General features: G+C 61.8%; 1 protein-coding gene across 7 annotated transcripts in view; it reads right to left on the bottom strand.

Moving 5' to 3' along the window:
• ADCY1 (adenylate cyclase 1) overlaps window positions 1-19,240 on the bottom strand; it is a 35,629-nt gene extending 16,389 nt beyond the window's left edge. For 2 of the 7 annotated variants that reach the window (XM_037156006.2, XM_037156008.2), the window contains exons 1-8: window positions 18,445-19,240; window positions 14,436-14,585; window positions 10,973-11,091; window positions 9,476-9,587; window positions 4,203-4,330; window positions 2,736-2,894; window positions 1,816-1,957; window positions 1,210-1,365 (exon numbers count right to left, since the gene is read on the bottom strand). In XM_037156006.2, the coding sequence (XP_037011901.2) occupies window positions 1,210-1,365; window positions 1,816-1,957; window positions 2,736-2,894; window positions 4,203-4,330; window positions 9,476-9,587; window positions 10,973-11,091; window positions 14,436-14,585; window positions 18,445-19,107 (1,629 nt within the window). In that variant the 5' untranslated portion in view covers window positions 19,108-19,240. The other 5 variants (XM_037156007.2, XM_037156009.2, XM_037156010.2 and 2 more) reach the window with 5 other exon arrangements.
• Window positions 19,241-20,247: the final 1,007 nt, after the last annotated feature.

The following is a 20,247-nucleotide window of genomic DNA, read 5'->3' as shown; positions in this document are numbered from 1 at the left end:
CAAACGTTTGACGTAAATGGATCCTGAGAGCAACAGGTGCTCCTGGGGGTGTGGGCAGAGGACCCGGGTGGGAGGGGCGGCAGGACGGGCAAGGACTTCCAGAGAGGTGACTCCAGACACTCACTGCACCCAGGCTCCTGTCCCGGGTTGGCACACCTGCCCGGACACGTCAGGGCCCGGCTGCTACTAACCCCCACTCGTGCACTCCTGGGGTGCCTGGAAACCACTAGCTGAGTCCCAGAGCCGGGTGGAGGAGAAGGTGGACCTGCTGGCGGACTTGCTGTCCACACTGCACTTAAGGAATCTCCAGATCAAGTTCCCACAGACTCGGCTCACAGCCAGAGCCACCACGGATCCCCGAGGCAACGAGCCACCCCAGGGAGTCTGCAGAGGATCCTTCTTCCTGAAAAGCCTGGGGAGCATGGCGGTGAGATTCCTTTCGAAGGCAGAGAGCCTCAGAGGCGCAGGGGCCCTGGAGGCAGGGCCGGGATGTGCGGTGGGCAGCCCAGCACTCCGAGATGGAGGGGCAGGCCTGGGGCTGTGACAGAGGCGGACGCAAGCCGGGGTGCCGTGGGCGGGACACGGGCAGCAGCTCTCCCAGCAGTGGTGGCCAGCGCTCACACCAGCTGCCTGGCACAGCTGTCCTGCCTCAGAATCCGGGGCTCCCCTGGAGGGGACTGGGGCCTCTGGCCAGAATCACAGGCACAAGGCGGATGTGGTTAGAGTGGATGCTCAGGAACCCCATGGGCACCCCAACTTAACCCCCAGCTCTCCCCCAGGACCCTGCCTCTGACCCCAATAGAGACCAGGAGATCCAAAGGGGACTCTGACTGACCCCAGAACCCAAAACCCTGAAGCGAGGCCACAGACCAGGCCACCTACAGAGGGAGCCTCAGTCAATGCTGGAGGCCGAGTTCCATCAACCAGACAGGAGTGCACACAAGAGGAGATGGCCAGAGACACGCCCTGCCCAGCCCCCATGGAAGGGCAGCCCTGGCCAGTCTCCCGGAGACCGAGGGCAGGAACAAGGGGACAGCAACAGACCCCCTGACGCGTGAATGACCCAGGGTAGATTCAGACAATGGGGCAGATCTTAGCGTGATTTACCGGTGAGCGTGCGGGGTACCAGGCCATGAAAACCCGCAGGCCATCACGAAGCCCTGAGCGGTGCTAGCGAGGCTGCAAGTGGCACAAGGCGCGCCACCCTACCTTGTCATCGTCCTCGCACGTCATGACGTTGGAGAAGGGGATCTCCGCCTTGAACATCTTGCGGCACTGCATGAGCTGCACCAGCAGGTAGCACACGGTCTTGAACTTCATCCTCTTCGCTGGCTTGATATCTGAGAGGATCAGCCCTGGAAATATCTGTGCAGGCGCAGCAGAAGCGCCGTGAGCTCAGGCTCCTTGCCTCTCGGCACAGCGTGGCTGTCAGCGGGTGGGGTGTCTGCCCCTCCCCTGAGCCCAGAAGTGGCTCAGTCACCCTCAATCCTGCCCACATCACACTCCCTGGGCGTGGTGACCTTGGGTACTCCACCTAAGATAGCCACAGCCCTGCCATGTGCATGTGACCCTCCGTCCACATGTCTCCGGAGGCCTGGCCCCTGTGGGGGTCTCACGCCTGTTTTGTGTAAGACACAATGAAGGCCCCGAAAGGACGAAGGACGGCCCTGCCACTGAGGTCCCATGGCTCAGAGGTGGCCCAGAATGCTGGCCCCTCCCCACAACACACGCCAAAGCCAGGCCTAGAACTGGAGGGGAGGTCTCCCTGATGAGCCGAGCCCCAGACTAGAGGGGCAGTGCGCCGCAGGGAAGCACCTTGCGCCGGTGTGAGGGCACGATGAAGAAGGTCTCAATGTTGTGCGCTTTCAGGAAGCTGTTCCTCTCCTGCCCGTGGCCGGGCTCCACCTCGTAGTCGCCATTCAGGCATGCCAGCGTCGCCTCGGTGATGTGCACCTTCCTGCAGATGGGGCAGCTCAGAGTCACAGTGGGATCTGCCCTGAGGCCTGGGGTCCTCGTGGGGCCGAGGTCCTGCGGGAGGTGGCATAGGTATCCCTGGCCAGGGGAAAGCTGCACGAGGAATGCTGGGGACAGGAAGGGAGGGACTGCAGGATGGCTGCGGTGGGGGGGGGGGGGGGGAATGAGAGGCACCAAGGGGAGAGGAAAGAGCACCAGGCCTGCAGCAGGACAGGTGGGGGAAAGCGTGGCAGGGAGGTGACAGAGACACAAGCCTATCCCCGAGCCCCCAGGCCAGGAGGCCCCAGCCCCAGCCCCAGCCCCAGCATCCAGCAAGGCATCGGCAGCAAGGGACACGGGGTCTCCCCAAGTCCCCACAATGTGGATGTGTCTGGCCTCCCTGTCACCCTCGACACCACAGCTGGTACCTGCAGCCACTGCGGGCACATCCGGCCACCCTCCCAACCTGATCTCAGTGACTTTACAAAAGGTCCAGCCTTGGCTTTGTGCAGTGTGAACAGCATGAGGCCAAAGCCAGGGGCTGTGATTGGAGAGTGTGGAGTGCAGGGACCCAGAGGGGACGACACCCAGCGGGGTGCGAACCCTGCCCTGGGAAGGAAAGAAGCAGACCTGGGGCCAGGGTCAGCACCTTGGACAGCGCCCGGGCCCCCGGGGCCCTCCCTCCAGTCCTTTCCTGTCTGGCTTAGCTGGTTAGACAGCAGCTGCAGGCACAGGCTGCCAGTCCCAGCACCCCCCCCCCAGGGCTGCAACCAGGGCTGTACCCAGGCAGGCCTGCAGCCTCCATGACATTGGCCAGGGTCACGTCGTTGGACCACACGTCGTACTGCCACTTGCGCAGGCCCAGGACACCGCAGAGCACCCGGCCTGTGTGCAGCCCCACACGCATGTTCAAGTCCACCTCAGTGGCCTCAGCCACGGACCTGCAACACAGACCCGGGTGTGGGCGGTGGCTCCATCTTCAGTCCTCCAGGGCCCCAAGCTTGGGTCCAGGTCTTGTGCTGTCCCTGCCGCAGGGCCAGCGGGGGCCCCTGGGTGGCCAGAAGCATGGGGTCTCCTAGCCTGGTCAGCCCAGCCCCCAGCTGTGACCCCAGGTAGGTCCCCCGGCTCCCGGCCACTGGCTAGGTCACATTGCATCATGCCCGGCCCACCCGGTCAGCCCCAGAGAGAGAGGGTGCTGCCCTATGTGCTGTGACCTGGCAGGGACCCTCCCACCAGCTTGCTGGCCGAGGCCAGTGCAACAGCCACAGTGACACCTGATAGTCTCATGGCCCAGGAGCCCCAGAAACAGACCGGTGTGACCCCAAGCTCCAGAATGGCCTGCGAGGAGCCCCAGGGTTCATATGCCTCCCGGGAACTACGGGGAACTTTCAGTGGTGAGTCTGTCCACTGGTGCCGGAAGCAAATTGCCCAAACATGTGGACGCCAAGATCAGACCACAGACCCAAGTTCCCTGACCCCCTCCCAGCCGGTGACGGGCCAATCAACCCCGACTCCAGCCCAGCTGTGGGACCCGACAGGCAAGGCCAAGAGGCCCTCCTGGGGAGACCACCCAGGGAGGCGGGAACAGCACCAGAGGGTTCCCAGCAGAAGCTGGGTCAGGCCTCCCCCCAAATCATTTACTGATCCACAGGGGTCAGAACAGCAAAAGGAACAGAAGGGAAGGACAGGCGGCACCCAAAAGGTCCAGACCCCATGGGAGAAGCCAGGAGTTGGAAATGGCCCCAGCTCCAGGCCGCCCCTCACTGGACAGAAGGTCCTGGCTCTTCCTCCCCATCAGAGGACCAGACAAGGTGGAATGAGACAGAGCAGGCCAGGCCTATGGCGTTTCAGCAACACTCCACACAGAGAGGCCCTGTGCCCCAGCCACCTGCCCCAGGAACCCAAGGGCATGGGAACTCCTCGGGGTCTGAGCCAGCTTTCCCCAGCCCACCCCACACGTCTCAACCAGCTCCACTATGAAGGTGACTTCTCCTTGCAGAGCTAAGCCACCCTTGGCAACCCCCAGGGTAACCAGGGACAAAGAAACACAATCCCCACAAAGTTCAAAGGCTGGTCATGCACACTCCACAAGGCAGCCAGGACCTCCTCTGCTGGTCCCCTCTGCTGTGGGCTGGTTCTCTGCAGCCACAGCAGAGGGGACCCTGGGACAGAGGGGCGGCTCATGCCCGAGGGGTCTCCCAGGGCAGAGCAGGTGGGGTGTCCAGGCCGCAGCCACCGGGGGCACTCACGTGATGGTGTCAATCATGTCCAGGCCCATCTCCACACAGCAGTGGGCGTGGTCGCTCTTGGGCTGGGTCAGGCCGCACACGCAGTAGTAGCAGTCCCCGAGGATCTTGATGCGCCGGCAGTGGTTCTCCTGCAGGCAGACCGCACGTTAGGGATGCACTGGGGCCGGCCCGCCCCCGACGACCACAGCCCATGCTCAACACCAGGGCCCCAGCACCCCTCCCAAGGGGACGTGCCACAGGCAGGGCAGCCTTGGGAGGGTGGGCAGCCCCCATGGCAGTGAGCAGGGTTGTCCTGGAGTACTCCACTTCTCCCACACCCACCCTCTGCCTACCCCAGGCAAGGATCCATCCACCGGCCCCTGAGCAAGCTGGGCCAAGCGGCAGACCCGCCCAAGCCGGGAGCCAGCTCCGCCCCCAAGAGGGGCTGGCACAGGCCCCTCTGGACCAGCAACAAGGATCGCCCCATGATGCTTGTAGAACACGCTAGATTCCCCCACCCACCCTGAGAAGGACAGACCACACGCATCTGCACACCCCGAAGCTTCCGGCCCCACGTCTAAGTCCACCGGCATGGGAGCAGCTCTCCCTAGGGATTCACCTGATGGGCCAGAGCCCTGACCTCACCCCTACCTACCCAGGGATGCCACAGGAAGCCCACTGTCATGTTTTTGCAACGGTAAGAATCTCAGGACCCTGCTGGCCGCTGGGTTGGGGATGGCAAGAGAGAGATCAGAGCCTCTCACACTCGTCCCAGGCTGCGGGGCAGGCTCAGCTGACACTGGCGTGTGGCCGGAGCTCTGTCCCGGGAAATCACTAGCCCAACTGCTCTGCATCGCCCTGTCCAAGCACCTGATGGCTTGGAGCTCCCCTGTCAGCATCACAGCTGTGGGGACCTGCCACCTGAGCAGACACAGCTGGGAGAGTCTTTAAAGCATATCGGTGCGAAGCGTACCCAAGACAAAATAGCAAACATGCTAGGTGTTAACAAAAGTAACACCTTTGATGAAAAACAATGACATTTCTCAAAACAACCACTGGTGAGCAGCGTGGCCTTTGCCGCTTTTCTCTGCGATCTGTCCACTGTCCCTCACGTCTGCCCCTGCTCCACACACCTGTGACGGTGCCCAAGATGACCTCACAGAGTCGGAGCTCCACCCCTGTTCTGAGAACGCACCATGACGCCCACTTCATGCTGCCCCACCGTGTGCACACAAACCAGCTGACGCGTGTCTTCGAATCTGTGAGTTCCCTACCACCACCGGGCATGGGGTAAGCACTCGGCTCTGGGCCCCACGGGCTCCCACACGCCTCGGTCCTGTGACACTCTGCCAGTTGCACGGTGCAGAAGGAACCAGGGACACAACCCCCACTGCTGTCCCGAGGGATGGCCCAGACCACCACCCAACACCAGCTCCCCTCAGCCCTGCACCTCCCTCAGCTTGAGGACACCAGGGACATGCAGACAGAGGGAGTGAGGTAAGCACATGTTCTGCTATCAGGTGGGGCCCTGGGAAGCCAACCACTGGTTCTACTTCCCCCTGAACCCCGAAGGCAGTCCCCAGCATGGCGAGCTGGCCACAGGGAGGGTGGGGCCTGGCCGCCCAGCCTCCTGTGACCACAGGGGGCCACTTAATCTCCAGGTGCTACAGTGGCTTTCCCTCTCACACCGCCCCAGGACAGGCCGTGCTGTGGTCGGCCTGGCCTGTGACAGTGTCTGGGAGCCTGGAATCAGAGGGAGGGGCAGACACCCACCCTGTGGAGCCGGCACCAGGCCCCTGCAGGCCATGCTCACCCAAGGCTCCAGGCCAGCAGGCAGCAGCAGGCTCTTTCCTGGCACATCTAGAATGTTCCCCCACCTGTCTCCATCGTCACTGTCCATCATGAGGGGCGGCCCCTCGGGCACCTTCTCCCTATCATCACAGGTAGGTGGCCTCACCAGGCCTGGGGAGCAGCCGAGGGACCTGCCCAGACCTGCCCCTCCAGGAGCCCAGGGACCCCCCCCACCCCAGAGGAGAGCTGCAGGCCAGCGATGATCCCAACATGCCAGGGTCCTCCGCGTTCTTGGTGCCGCTCTGAGACAGCAGCCCCCCAGCAGGACAGTCCCCCCAATGACGGACACCGAGCCACCACTCCTGGGCATCAGGCTGTCCTGAGAGTAGAGCCGCACCCCTCCCTGGCCAGCCCCACATGGCCCAGAACAGACTGGGGAAGTGAAATGCATCCTCTGGTTTTATTAATCTCAAGTGCCCTGGCATCTGCTACCAGGCTTCAGAGACCAAACGACGTGCTTTTCACGGGGTCAATGTTTTAGTTCAAAAGCCTCCCTGTAAGTACTGGACTCGGTGCCTGGGGGTCCCTGAGGGCAGTGTCGTGTTGCCTGGACAGCTGTTCCCAAACGAAGCAAAGAGAGGAGGGAGGAAGCTGTGGGAGGGATGCGCTGGGGAGGGGCAGGAGGGGTGAGAGGTGACCCGGAGTGTCAGCTGGGGGAGGGGGGGTGGAGACAGGCGGGAAGGCCTCGTGCTCTGCCTCTCGAGTGTGGTCTGCAGGCTCCAGGTGCCCCGCCCCTCCCTCCTTTCCAGGCAGAGAGCTCCCCACAGGCCTGACCTGTCTGCCTGCCCAGGCCCAGGAGGAAGAGCCCAAAGGTGCCCCAGTTCCTTCTGAGGCAGGTGGGGGTCTAGAAGCCAACAGGTGAACCGAATTATGGGAAGGCGGCTCGGCTCTGGAACCTGGGGCACCTGGGGGGTGGGCAGGTGCAGGGGAGCTGGAATTACCCGATTCGGGCCCAGCTGCTGAGGAAGCAATTTCCTGGCAGCCGGGGTAGGGTGTCTACAAGTGACCCCCATACCAATGACGGGCACTCAGACTTCCAAACATCTGCCCGCTTTTCGGTCAACCGTCCATTTTCTGCTGTGGGTTGGGGGTGGGGCCAGTCCCAGAAACACAGATTCATGGTGGAGACACGGAGACCATCAACAACAATTCGACGAGCACATAAGGTGTCAGGTGGGCATTGGACTTTGGGGGTCACTTCCAGGGTGTACAGACATCTAACCGTGTGTTGTGCACCTGAAATTGGGCTATGGCAGCGACATGCTGGTAGACTCCTCTGCTGCCGTCCACCCTCCTACCTGGCCAGGGACGCGAGCAATGGGCCCCCATGCATGCGCCACCTGCACCGTCCTGGGTCCCACGCACCCCTGCGTGCCAACAGCCACCCTGGGGCTGAGGACACACAGCAGAGCGACAGGTTCCCACCGGAAACAGCCCCTGAAGGGCGGGGTCATGCCCAGAGCTGCAGAGAGGTTCCTGTTGCCTGTCACACTGAGCGGCAGGGCTGGGCCAGCCCAGGTGGCCCTCAGACTGAAGCCAACCCGGGGTCAGGTTCATCCCTGCAGCCAGCATATGGAGAACTCTCCCTGCTGCTCCACAGCCTCTGAGAACTGGCCAGACAGACATCTGCTTTTTCCACCTCGTTCACTTTCCCGTGAAGAAAGCTGACATCCAGGCAGGCCCAACCTGCCATGGGTGGTAGAGCGAGACCCAGCCCCAGGCAGGTGCTGCCCCATCGGTGCAGAAGGACACAGCTTTCCAAACACATGCGTAAACACAGATCTAAAACAGGCCTAATAAGTGGGGGAAAGGTCAGAAATCTGTGCACGTCTGCAGCCACCGGCCGGGGATAAGGGACAAACACACCGTCAGCCACTCTGAAGACCAAGGCAAACACGCACATGTTTGTCTAACCGCCGCGGCGTCCGGGAAGGCTGTGGGTGTGCTTTCCCAGGCCTGCACACAGGGCACAGCGAGGAAGACACGACCCCCACGCAAAGGAACAGTGTAAGCAAGGGGGTGGGGCACCCTGCCGTGTGGCCCCCTCACTGTCGCCCCGACAAGGGGGAGGGTCCAAACTGAACTTCGGTGCATAAATTTAAGAGGATTCAAGCCAAAAAGTGTGTTTTCTGACCACAGGGGACTTAAATTTAAAGTAAAAAACACAAAGGTTCTTTGAAAAAAATCTCTCCACCTCTAAATACACCTCTAAATAATCCATGGGTCTAAGAAAATTGAAAGGGAAATGAAGAAGTATTTTGAGCCCCATAAAAGTAAAAGCACAGCGCAGAGATTTGGGGGTTCTGCCGCCACAGTGTGTCGGGGGACGTTCGCAGCTGCCTATCTATGTCGGCGGGGGGAGTGATCTCAAATCAACAGCTTCGTTTCTAGTGTCAGAAACTACAACAAGAAGAGCAATCAAGACCAAAATAAGCAAAAGAAGCAAAGTAAAACAAGCCAGACAGGAATTCATTAAAATAGAGTAGAGAAATCAATGAAACCAAAGGAAACCACTTGAAGAAAATCAATACAACTGACAGACCTGTGCCCAGAATGACCATGAAGACACAAGCTCCTGAAACCAGCAACGGGAGCGATGGCGTTGCCGTGGCGTCTGCGGGTCTCAGGGTGATGGGAAGTACGGGAGCAACTTTATTCTTACAGCTGTGACAACCGAGAAAAAATGGAACTACCAAAGCTCATCTAAGGAAGAAGGAAAGAGGTAACCTGACTGGCCCTATTTAAAGACACTGGGTTTGCAGTTAGAAACTGTGCAAACTCCCCCAGAAAATTCCGCAGGAGGGGTCCCCCAGGCCCCTCCACAACAGGAGCCCCCTCTACCCTGAGCTGCGCCGACGGTGCAAGAAGCCGCAGGAGAACAGCCTTCAGGAGCGTGAACAGGGAATTCTAAATAAAATCCGAGCAAATAAAGCCAACAGCCCATCAGAACAACAGCGTCGGGCTGTCCCAGGACCCAAGGTCATTCCCACAGCCATCACACGTCCACACAGTTCCCCGCATCAGCAGACTGCCAACGAAAATCCACGTGAGCGTCCCGTGGACGCAATCAAGCGCTGGACAAAAGCCAGCATCCATTTCCGGCAGAAACTCTGCAAACCGAGAATAGAAGGAAATGTCCTCGACGTGGTAAAAAGCATCCCAAACGCCGGAGCCCTAACATCACACTGAGGGATGAAGATGGCCGCTTTCCTGTGAAGGAAACTCGGGCAGATGCCCCCAGAGGGCAGGGCAGTCCGGTCCAAGGCCTGGGGCTGTGCTGACGAGGTGGGCCATTGCCTCGCCTCCCTGGCGGGGCGAGTGTGGGCGCTCCCCCATCTGCAGACCCCATGCCCAGCCCCAGCAGCGAGTCAGCGAGCGGAGCACTGGCACAGGGGTGACGCCAGGCCCAGGTCCAGGGCCAGCAGCGCAGGGGCTGCTCTTACCGTGGCCAGCTCATCAAACTTGCCGAAGAGCTCATTGAGCAGCTTGACCAGCTCCTGGGCCGTGCACTGCGACGCCAAGCTCGTGAAGCCCACGATGTCCGCGAAGAGGATGCTGCAAGACACAGGTGTGCTGTCCATCCACCTGGCATGCCCGCCTCAGAGAAGGGACGACCCTGCCCCTGCCTACAGTCACCCTGGGCAGGTCACCTCAAAGTAATTCTCCCCATTTATTCCTCGGCTCAGGCTGCAGAGCAAAGTTCTCTTCTTCCCATTTTACAGGTGAGAATACTGAGGCGGGAAGGTGGCTCAGACTCCTGGTAGTCCCAGAGGCAGGAGACACTGCAGCCACACAGAGCCCCGCCAACCCTGGTCCCTTAGCCGCACCACTCACGGCCAGGGGCTGTTGCGGGACCTCAGTCCCCTCACCCACAAAGCTGAGCGGCAATGCAGGCGGGGACCGCAAGTTGTGATTGCATTACATGGAGCTGAGTGTCCACAGGAAGCTCCTCCTGCCCGGGCTCAGATGCTGGCCCCACACCGGCCCCCCCCCAGCCTTCAGTGGCCCCTCTCTAGGAGGACAGCTCTGGTCCTCCCTGAGGGGCATGGCAGTGGGCCTGAGCTCAGCCACATGGCAGTGAGCCACGCGGGCCATACACAGAGACAGCTGGGCCCTCAATGAGCAAGCACCAGATCAAGGGACCCGGTCTGCAGCACTGGACAGAGACACGACAAGGTTTCCTCGTCCGTCTGTGTCCTGGGGCCCAGCGAGCAGGGCGGCCTGACCCCAGACCTACCCCAGAGAGCTGCCCCCTCGTGCCTGAGAGACAGGTGGGTACAGTGTTACTTCCGATAAGCAACACTCAGCTGTTCTAAGTACTTGAAAGGGAATGCACCATTTATTAGAATAAAATACTCTAAGAGACTTTAAAAACAAGCAAGCAAACAGGAGGGTGTGTGGGGTGAGCTGGCTCACTCAAGAGCCGTTCCTCACCTGTAACACGGGGACAACAAGCCCTGCCCAGTGCCACCATGGATGAACAGATGGAGGAACAGAGGAACAGAGCCCCTACCCTGGGACTGGCACCGCCCGCAACAGGCTCAGCGACAAGCCTGACGCTGGACACTGCCAGCCCAAAGCCACGCCCACACCCAACCCAGGGACAGAACTCCACCTCCCCCAGCAAAGGGAAAGAGAGGTGCTGAGTCTGGGAAAGCAGCTGTGGCAGGCATCATCGGGGAAGCCACCACTCCACCCTGTGGGACCTGTTTCCCCACCAGGCAGGTGCTCACCTGGGGCTGCTGAACCCCACCTGCCCCTCCTGCCCTCAGACTGGGGCCCTCTGACCACCTGAGCCACTCCCCACCTCCTCCACCATCCCCACCATTACCCAACCTCCTGCATCACCCCCACCTGCATCACCCCCACCTGCATCACCCTGACCTGCATCAACACCACATCAGCTCCCAGGCCTACGGTCCCCAGCCAGCACACCCCACCTCACGTTGTCATGCCGCTGGATGTAAATCTTGTGGAAAATCCTCTCAGGGGGCTTCAGAAAGTCCTCCTTCATCTCCATGGCAACATTCCGGGGCAGAAGGCTCATGAGCAGCCGCTCCTGGATGGGAGAGACGCATGGTGTGCCACACGGGGCCCACTCTGCCTATCCTCAGGGCACCCCCCCAGGCCTGCGGCCCTCCTCACGCATGGCCTGCATGGGGCCCAGCCCTGCAGCCCCTTCTTGGCCCCAGAATCCCTGGCCTGGACAGTCGCTGCACAGGGAACTCAATCCCGGAGTGCAGGGCAGGCGCCCCCAGAACACCAGCCACTCACAGCACCCTGCCTGCCCCAGCCCAGTCGCTCACCATGTGTCCCAGCTTCTCCAAGGCAGCCAGTCACAGGAGGGGGCCCAGGTTGCCAGCCCTGTGCTCGACCCCCACCTTGTCCACACTGAGAGGACCACTGAGAGTCCCCATCTCTGGGACAAAAAGGGGTCCTGTTCTTGCAGAGATAAGCAGCTTTGGAGGCAATGTGGCATTTTTTCTCCCAGCCTCATCCTCTGATTTCTCCCTGGCCCCAGGGGTCAGATGTTCTTTCCCCAGGGGACAGGAGCAAGGCCTGGGCTGCTCTGCAGGGGCACCACCCGGACTCTGCCGCCCACCTGGGCCACAGCTTTCTCCTCCAGCCTCGGACTCGCCCTGCTAGCCTTGGCGGTCCAGCCGCACAGGGCCTGAGGCCCGCTCCTCCCTCAGTTCTCAAGCCCCCTTCCACTGGCTTTGGGAAGAAAACCAAAGAAAGGAGTTCAGACCCCACATGGAATCAGTGAGGCCATCCTCCCAAGAAGGGTGGGCCCAGCGGGGACGCGGATGAGTCCCCAGAAACGCAAGGGATCAGGGGTGAAATGACACGTCACTACTGGCCCCAAAGACATCACAGGCCAGAGGGAGCAGTAACGGCTCTTCACGCATAAATTTGGAAGAAATAAATACACCGATGTCTCTAAAAACGTAAATTATGACAATTCCCTGAATGTGAAACAAGCACTATGAGTAAAATATTTGAGTAGCTGTATAACTATTAAGGAAATTGAATGCTTAATATAAAAACTCGTAAGAAAGAACTCTCCAGAGCCAAATGGCTCTACTGGACATATATACCAAGCACTTAAAAAAGAATTAACTAACACTAATTCTACATTAAGTCTCCCATAAAAGATGAAGGAATACATCCCAATTCATTTTGTAAAGTTAGTATTACCTGACACCAAAATCACACCAAGACAGGAAGAGAAACCTGCAGACCGATGTCCCTGAAGAATAGAGATACAAAACCTGTAACACAACTGTCAGCCTTTCAGCAAGACCTGAAAACCTGCCTCGGGGGCGCTGCGCTGGTTCAGCACCGAAACATCAGTCTTCATCACACCACATGTGACAGGACACCAGTGCCGCTCACAGGGCAGTCGCTGCCGGAAAAAACTCGGCAAAACCCACTCACGACAGAAAGTCTCAGGAAATGAAGAAAAGACGGGACTTCTTCATCTGAGGGAGGGACATCCGGCAAGAGGCCCCAGCTAACACCTCACTGGTGAGCAGCGTCTGCGCAGCCCTGGACGGTCCGGCCAGTGCAGGAAAGAAAAGGAAATTAAGCCAAGGGTGGCCCAGCTGGACCTCCACTTGGACTGTGACAACACCGGTCCCACAGGTCTGCCTCCTGGGTGGTCCCGTCTCTAGGCCGTTCCTGAAACGACGCTGTTTCCATACACTTGCTGCCGCTGAGTCCCAGCACACTCCAGACTTCCCTCTCTCCCCGAGTCGCCTGCAGTAACTGACCCCGTTCTGGGAATCAGTCCACGTGTCAGCGTCTGATCGTTCCCAGTGTCTCCCTGTTATCTATTTTTAACCTGCCTTTACCTGCGGCCACGCGGCCCGTCCCTGAGGCTCTTATTTCTGCCGCCCTTTCTTCTGGATCGGGGCTCCGAGGATTCTTCCCACTTCAAAGAGCCGAGGCTGACAGTCCGTTCCCACATGGACAGAGGCTCCCAGGCCTCCACAGCCTGTGGACAGGTTCCCTGGGGGGTCCTTCTACCCAGAGCCCTGGGGGCGCTTTTTAGAGTGAGGCGACCTGAGGTGTAGGCCCCGGGCTCCGGCCTCCACTGTGCCCCCTCCTCGCTGGCTTCCTTCTGCCTCGTTCCCCACCCCCCCACCCCTGCCCAAGTCAGGAAAGGTCCATTCCCAGACACAAGGCAGAACCAAGTCCCTTCGTGAAGCAGGGACACAGCGACGAAGCAGAGACCTGAATGAGCTGACAGAGCCCAAAACCCAGCCAGAAGGAACAGCTTATCTGTCCCGCCAGGACTGTGTCCTGCAGCTGGACACTCGGGAGGAGGGGTCCCTTCAGCATCGAGGACCAAGGTCCTGTCATGGGGCTCAGCCACAGGGACACAGGGACATGGGCAGCTTTTTCGATGAGGAGCAGAGAGCCTTCCAGAGGTGAAGTGTCTGGTGGGCAGACAAGCCCCGCCCACCCTCGCCCTGCCCCCGGTCCCGAGGCTGCCCTGGAAGGTGGATGGTGGCATTCTCCACTGCCCATCTGGGCTATTTTCATGGCGAGACACTGAAGGAGGCCGTGCCCATCCGGACCGTGGGGCCCAGGCTGCAAAGCCAATCCAAACACAGGTTCTGCAGCCAAAGAGCTCAGACCTCCTTCTCACGTGACTTCCCTCAACAGCAATGCTCTTCCTTCTAAACCAAGGAGGGGTCTAGTACTGCTGCAGACACCCCCTCCTCATGGGGTTGCCCCAAACTCAGCCTCAACAGGCCCAGGATATGCAGGATGATCCCGGCCACAGACGCCAAATCCTGTCCCCAAGCAACACAGTCCAGCCGCTGGGACAGACTCGGGGCCCAACACTGGATGTCTGAATTTCAGGGCACATCCTTCAGTGTCCCCCCCACACAAGCCCTGTTGGCCCATGGTGGCCACACAGGTGCAGACCTGCCCTGCGGAACACCTGCTCCGTGCACCTAAGCACCCTCATCCCTCACCAGGGAGCCTCGGCCTGAGCCTGCTGGCACCCGAGTGCACTGCGAGGTGGTCCAGCCCCATCAGAGCTCGAGCACCACCCCCCAAAGTTCAGCTGAAGGTGCGGGGCCAGCACAGCAGGAGTGGGCTTGAGCTCCAGCGACAAGTGGCAAAGCCGCCCAGAGAGACAGCTGCCCTGTGACAGAGCCCAGGCTGCACCTCTGTCAGCAGAGGCGGCAGGTCAGGAAGCTGACTGGCCCACGCCCAGGACCCACCAGTGACCTCCTGGGAAGTGAGCGACCTGGCTCACAGTCTGACCTCGAAACGCTCTGCCAGAAGCACCAGGTGAGACCAGTGAGGATAATGGCCCAGGCGCCTGACACTGCGAAAGGCCGCACTTCAACGCAGAGGCCCAGACCGGAGGCTGGGCACACCCACCTGCTTCTCGTTCTCGTCCTCCAGCCGCAGCCGGTCCTCGATGCAGGTCCGCGCCTGCAGGAAGGCCCTCCGCTGGGAGCGCTGGGCCAGGACCCTGGCGCACACCCCATACATGTTCACGCCCACGAAGAGCAGGGCGTTGGCGCCAAGCTGGAAGGGAGAAAGCAAGGCCGGTGGGCAGGGGCCCCACTCGGCAGACGTGCCGGAGCCCCTCCTGTTAACACGAACCTGTGGTGTGGGGGGTTGTCATCAGCGAGCTAGACAGAGCCAGCTGGGTCTGGACCCTGCCAGAGCGGAGCACAGGCCTGCCCACCTCAGACAGACATGAGAGGGAGTCTCCTGGAGACCGCCGCACAAACACCCTCTGCCAGCCAGAGGGCCAGCTACCCCCACAAATGGACACACAGCAGTGGCCCCCTTGACCCTGAACACCCCCGCAAGACCCTGTCCTCTCTAGCAGACCCTGGTCACCTTCCCTGTGGCTTCAGACACCTCCAGTCCCTCTAACCCCAAGCACTGACTCCCAGCTGGACTCTCCGCATGGGCATCGGGTTTAGATCTGGAGCTGGGTGCCAGGGAGCCACCGTGAGGCTGGTTCCTGGCACTGCCAGCCAAGCTGGCGGCTGTGCCGGAGGCCTGGGTCCCCGTGACCAGGGGAGATCTTCGTGCTGAGACCAGCCATCTGCTGTGTTTGGACACACGCTGAAGCCAGTCGTTTTCGGAGGCACTGGTGGCAGGTGGAAGGCCAGCACGGATGAGACAATAAAGCGCATTTTGCAGAGTCAATATTTGAACTGTGCTGAGCGGGCTTACGGTGCCCAGTGGGACACATTCCACTCAGATAGCACATCTTCCCAGGGGACATGTGACCATTTCGGCTCCCAGCCTCCACTTAACGTCTTGAACACGCAGAACGCACGACACGTGGTACCTCGGTCCTCCTGCCAGGCAGCAGCAACCCCTCCCCCAAGATGGCTCCCTGCCCAGCACCCTGGTGCCCGAGGGCCCTGGCCTGGCACTCTCAGCTGTCATCACCTCGGGTGGGCACCATCAGGTGGAGGAGCCCAGTCCATCCTGGGCCGGGCAGCCGTGGCCTTTCCAGAAAGCAGGACTTCGGCTGGCCAGAGGGGCAGGAATGGGGGAGGGCCCTCCGCACCCCCAGCGACCTGGCCTCTGTGGCTCCCATCCAGTCCTCTTAGGGAGGTTGTCAGGGGTTGAGGGGACCACACGGGGGCAGGAAGCTAGCTGTGGGGGCCAAACACAATGGACTCCACTGAGGTCGGAGTGGGACAGAGTGGCTGAGGGACAGACCAGGGAGGGGGCACAAGGGTTGGGGGAAGCAGGACAGTGTGGTCAAGGGGGAAATCGCTGGTTGAGTTGGGGCGGGTCAGCTGGGAGCCCAACCTTGTCATGCCGCACACCCACCTGCATCCCACCTTCCCTCCACTCCAGCCGGGTGGGCCCTGAGCACCTGCCACCCAGCGAACACTGTCTAAGCCGCTCGCCTGGAGAGGGAGCCCCATGACCTGCCCAAGGATCAGTGTCCAGTGGGCAAGGGGGGCGTCTCCCCCAATTAGTGCCTGTATTCGCACACTCAGGGGCTTCCCTGCACCTCATCACCCCGCCCCCAGGAGACTGCTGCTCACCTGCTCCCCAGCAACCTCCACTCACACAGCCCCAAGGGGGGGGCGCCCGCAGGGATGAGGGAGACAACACAGGGAGAGGCCACCTGCCAGCAGGTGTGGGCGAGGCTGGGTGCTCGGGGAGGGTGCTCTCAGCAGGCGAGCACTGCGGGCAGTGGGGAGGGGGCAGGGGCAGGGGTGCCACATGGGAGCCACCGTCTTCACTGGCCTCAGGAAAGTCGCCCAGTTCCCTCGCCACTGGTTTCTCCGAGCCCACCTTCCATCGGTCACCACTGTTGCCACCACCTGCGTCCAGTGCGAATCCAGACGTGTTCTAAAAAAGTGGCAGGAGACTCCCATACAAGCTTTTCCATGTGAGACCCTTGCCTTCGCCACAAGCAGGCAGCTATGGTGCTCTTTACTGGAGGCAATTTTGCTGAAGCTCGGCCAGGGAAAGGCCTGCACTGCCCGGGAGGGTGGGGGAGGGGCAGCGGGTCCAGGTGGCTGGTTCCCAAGAGCAGGACAGGCCTTCCCTAGAACTCGGGGGTGCCCCACCTCTGGGAGGAAGACCGTCTCCTCTTCCCTTTAACCTTCGATTCTCTAAAAGAGGCTCTAGCCCTGGCTGGTGTAGCTCAGTGGATTTCGTGCAGGCCCTCGAACCAAAAGATCGCAGTTGGATTCCATCAGGGCACATGCCTGGGTTGCAGGCCAGTTCCCAGCAGGGGATGCATACGTACATTCCGTCTATACAGAGGCAACCATACACTGATGTTTCTCTCCCTCTTTCCTTCCCTTCCCCTCTAAAGATAAATAAATAAAATCTTTATAAAAGAGGCTCTGGAGGCTGCACAGACATTTTTCACTGGAAACGCGGTAACCAACCATGAGCCCTTCATAGTACCCGCCACCCCTGCGGCCACACTCAGGGCCCATGGAACTCCAGGCGGGCCCTCCGCACCCCCAGCGACCTGGCCTCTGTGCCTCCCATCCAGTCCTCTTAGGGAGGTTGTCGGAGGTTGAGGGGACCACACGAGGGCAGGAAGCTAGCTGTGGGGGCCAAACACAATGGACAGGAGAGTGGTGGAGGGAAAGCTGCAGGAGTGACTCTTCCCAGAAGGTCAAGCAAGGCCAGGTGCTACCCACAGGCGGCTAGGGGGCGGGGCCTGTGAACCGGCTTCCGAACCTACCCAACCCCCTCCCCCATTCCTCTGGGCTAGCAGCCCTGCCCATTTTCCCTTCTCTGTTTTGTCCCTACTTCCCTTCCTCTCCCCCAGGCCCACTCCAGGTCCTCCCAGCCCCTCCCCTCTCCGCCCCGAAATCCAGATCCAGAATTGTCTCTCCACTGGGCTCCTCCGACCACGTGCATCCAGGGAGTGACCAGGGCACCACCGCCCGGGGTGGGGGCCTTCCTCTCTTGGCCCCAGCCCCAGCTGCCTGATTCCCAACCCCCACCAGGTGTCTTATACGTCCAGCTTCTCCTCCTCACCCTCTTTCCCCACCTCCTCCTCCACCTGACACCTTCTCTCCCCCACCCCTCGTGTTCCCACCACCCTCTGGGTAAAACGCAACCCGAGGCAGACACAGAAGGGGGGCTGCACCCCGCGGAAAGGCTGGAGAAGCTCCGAAAGCTGCATACGGCAAAGGAGGAGCCCGCGGGAAGAGACCGCGCGTTCTCGCCACCAGCTCGCCCACCCAGCCCAGACGGCGACAGTGACAAAGTTCGGCTTTACGAGCGAGGCCGGAGCCGCGACGGACCGCGGACCAGCGGACCGGGGGCCGTGGAGACCAGAGCTATGTGCGACCTTGGCAAACTCGGTCCTTCTGGACACGAGGGGGTCCACCAAAGGGCCAAAGTCCCTTTCCCCTTCCTCGCCCACGCCCCCTGGGGACCCTCAGTGCCGGGAGGGGTCTCTGAGAACCTGGAGCGCGCGCGCTCTCCCCAGGCGCACCCAGGAGAGGAGCCCCGGGCTGTGCGCAAAGCGGGCGAGGAGCCCTGTCCGCCCGGACCCACTCTGCGCCCAGTTTCCACCCCACCTGCGGTAACCGGTGCATCCAGAACCGCGGACCCGGCTCCCGCCCGGCCTGGCTGCTCACCAGCTGCCTGACCTTGGGGCAATCCTGCGCTCTCCACGTCCGTCTCCCGTCCCCACGTCCCACACCCAGAGGTGCTTGGTGGACTGTGACTCAGAAAAGAGCCCAGCCCCAGGGTGCCAACCCCACTGTGTTCCAAGTCACTGAGTGACCTTGAACGCCTCCGCCCCAAAAAAGATCCGAGCTTCAGTTCCCCACCTGCCCAGTAGGTAGATGCGCGCCTGGTTTCCAGCTTTCCCAGTCCCTCCCTGGCAGGTGTGTCCCAGACTCTAGGGGGAACGCGCGGCGGCACTTACTGTTCTCCAGAGACGTGGGCGCTTGGCGGGGACCAAGGTGGCTGTGACCAGCAAATGCGAGGCGGCCACCACAAGCCCGAAGCCAATGGCCAGCAGGCTGCGCACAGGCAGCAGGGCGTAGGACACGAAGGTGACAAGGAGGAGCTGCCAGACGCCCTGGTCCGCGGCCGCCGGCCCTGAAGCCGTCCCGGCATGGAACCCGGAGGGGCCACCGAGCGCGAAGGGGCAGCAGAGCAGCGCGAAGGTGAGGCTGAAGAACAGCGCCAGCTGGCCGACCTGCTGCAGCTGCGGCACCTGCAGCGAGCGGACGTTGGTCACCACGAGCAGCGCCAAGAACAGCACGCAGTGCACGGGGTGCGAGCCCTTGGCCAGGCCGGGCGCGGGCCCCGGCGCGCCCAGCAGCTCAGCCAGCGCCAGCGCGCCCGCCAGCAGGCTGAGCATTGCCAGCGCCTTCAGCGTGGCCGCCTGCTCCAGCCGCAGCGTGTAGCCACGGAACAGCGCCTCCAGCTCGGGGCACGCGAACTCCTCGTCGCACGCCCGCAGCCCGCGCCGGCAGCCCGACTCGGCCGCCCGCTCGGCGGCCCCGGGCTCGCCCCCACCGCCTCCGCTGCTGCCTCCGCCTCCGCCTCCGCCGCCGCCTCGGCCGCGCGGCGCCCCCGCCATCTCAGCGCCATGCAGCGGGCGCGCCCCTCGCCGGCCGGGGCGCCGGGGCGGGCGGGCGGCGAGGCGCCGGGGCGGGCGGGCCGATTTGGGGCGCCTGCTGCCCCGCGCGCGCGCCCCGAGCGCGTCCCCTCCTGCCCGCCGCGCCTGCGCACTGGTGCCGCCCGCGCCCCCGCCGCGATCCTCCGGCGACCGCGCTGCGACAGCGGAGCCCGGAGCCGCCTGGCTAGGCGCGCACAGCCCACGCGCGTCTCCACCCGGCCACCCGCGTCCCCCATAGCCGGACGGTCCGCGTGACCTTGGGCTCCCGCTTTGCATCTCTGAGCCTCAGTTTCCCCACCCGTAAGCAGAGCAGCTCACTGTGCCATCCCTGGGCCGTCTGGGGGGATGTTAAGAATGCAGACATCCTGCGCTCTTCCCCGTGGCGTGTTAATCCTGCCAAATGTGTCTCCCCTCCCACCAGTATGACCAGGCCCCTCAGTTCCCGAGGAGCTGGGGATGCTGCGCACGCCCAGGTCCAGGGTCCTGCGAGACGCAGAAGCGGTACCAAGAACACGGGGCGAGGGTCCTAGGGGTCCCCCTGCTCCTCGCCATCCCATCCCAACCCCCGCAAACCGGACTCTCCCCGCGGCGGACTGAGGACAAGCCCTGCCCTGGCTCCTCCAAACCCTGCAAGCCAGTACGGGGTGCAGGTGCGTGGCAAGGTCCTGAGGTCCCAAGTAGCAGAGCCCAGGGGGTGTGGAGGTGGGACAGTGCCGCCTGGGTGGCCAGCGAGCCAGGGAGAGGGTCCTGGAGCTGAAGTGTTTAGGAAGCAGCAGTGCGGCTGGTTCTGGGGTGGGCAGGGCAGGAAAGGAGAGGGCCCGGCTGTCTGCTTGCGCCAAGGGGCTGCTGGAAACCCAGCCCGTGTAGGACAGTGTGCTCACTCCCTGGGGTTACACACACACACACACACACACACACACACACACACACACACACACACACACTGCTCAAGCTAGGGAAGGGCTTTGTGCCGGAGATTCATCTGTGTTATCTCCAGGGCTGCACCACTGCCCTGGTGGGCACCTGTGCACCCAAACAAGGACCCCAGGATAAGTGCTGCCCCTGGAAGGGTGCAGAGGGGTGAGGACCCTCAGCAGAGGC

This window comes from Artibeus jamaicensis, unplaced genomic scaffold (assembly GCF_021234435.1).
Source record: "Artibeus jamaicensis isolate MK-2021 breed Jamaican fruit bat unplaced genomic scaffold, CSHL_Jam_final contig_1016, whole genome shotgun sequence".
Classification (NCBI taxonomy): Eukaryota; Metazoa; Chordata; class Mammalia; order Chiroptera; family Phyllostomidae; genus Artibeus; species Artibeus jamaicensis.
The sequence above is the reverse complement of the archived record's forward strand: the minus strand, read 5'-3'. Positions and strand labels throughout refer to the sequence as shown.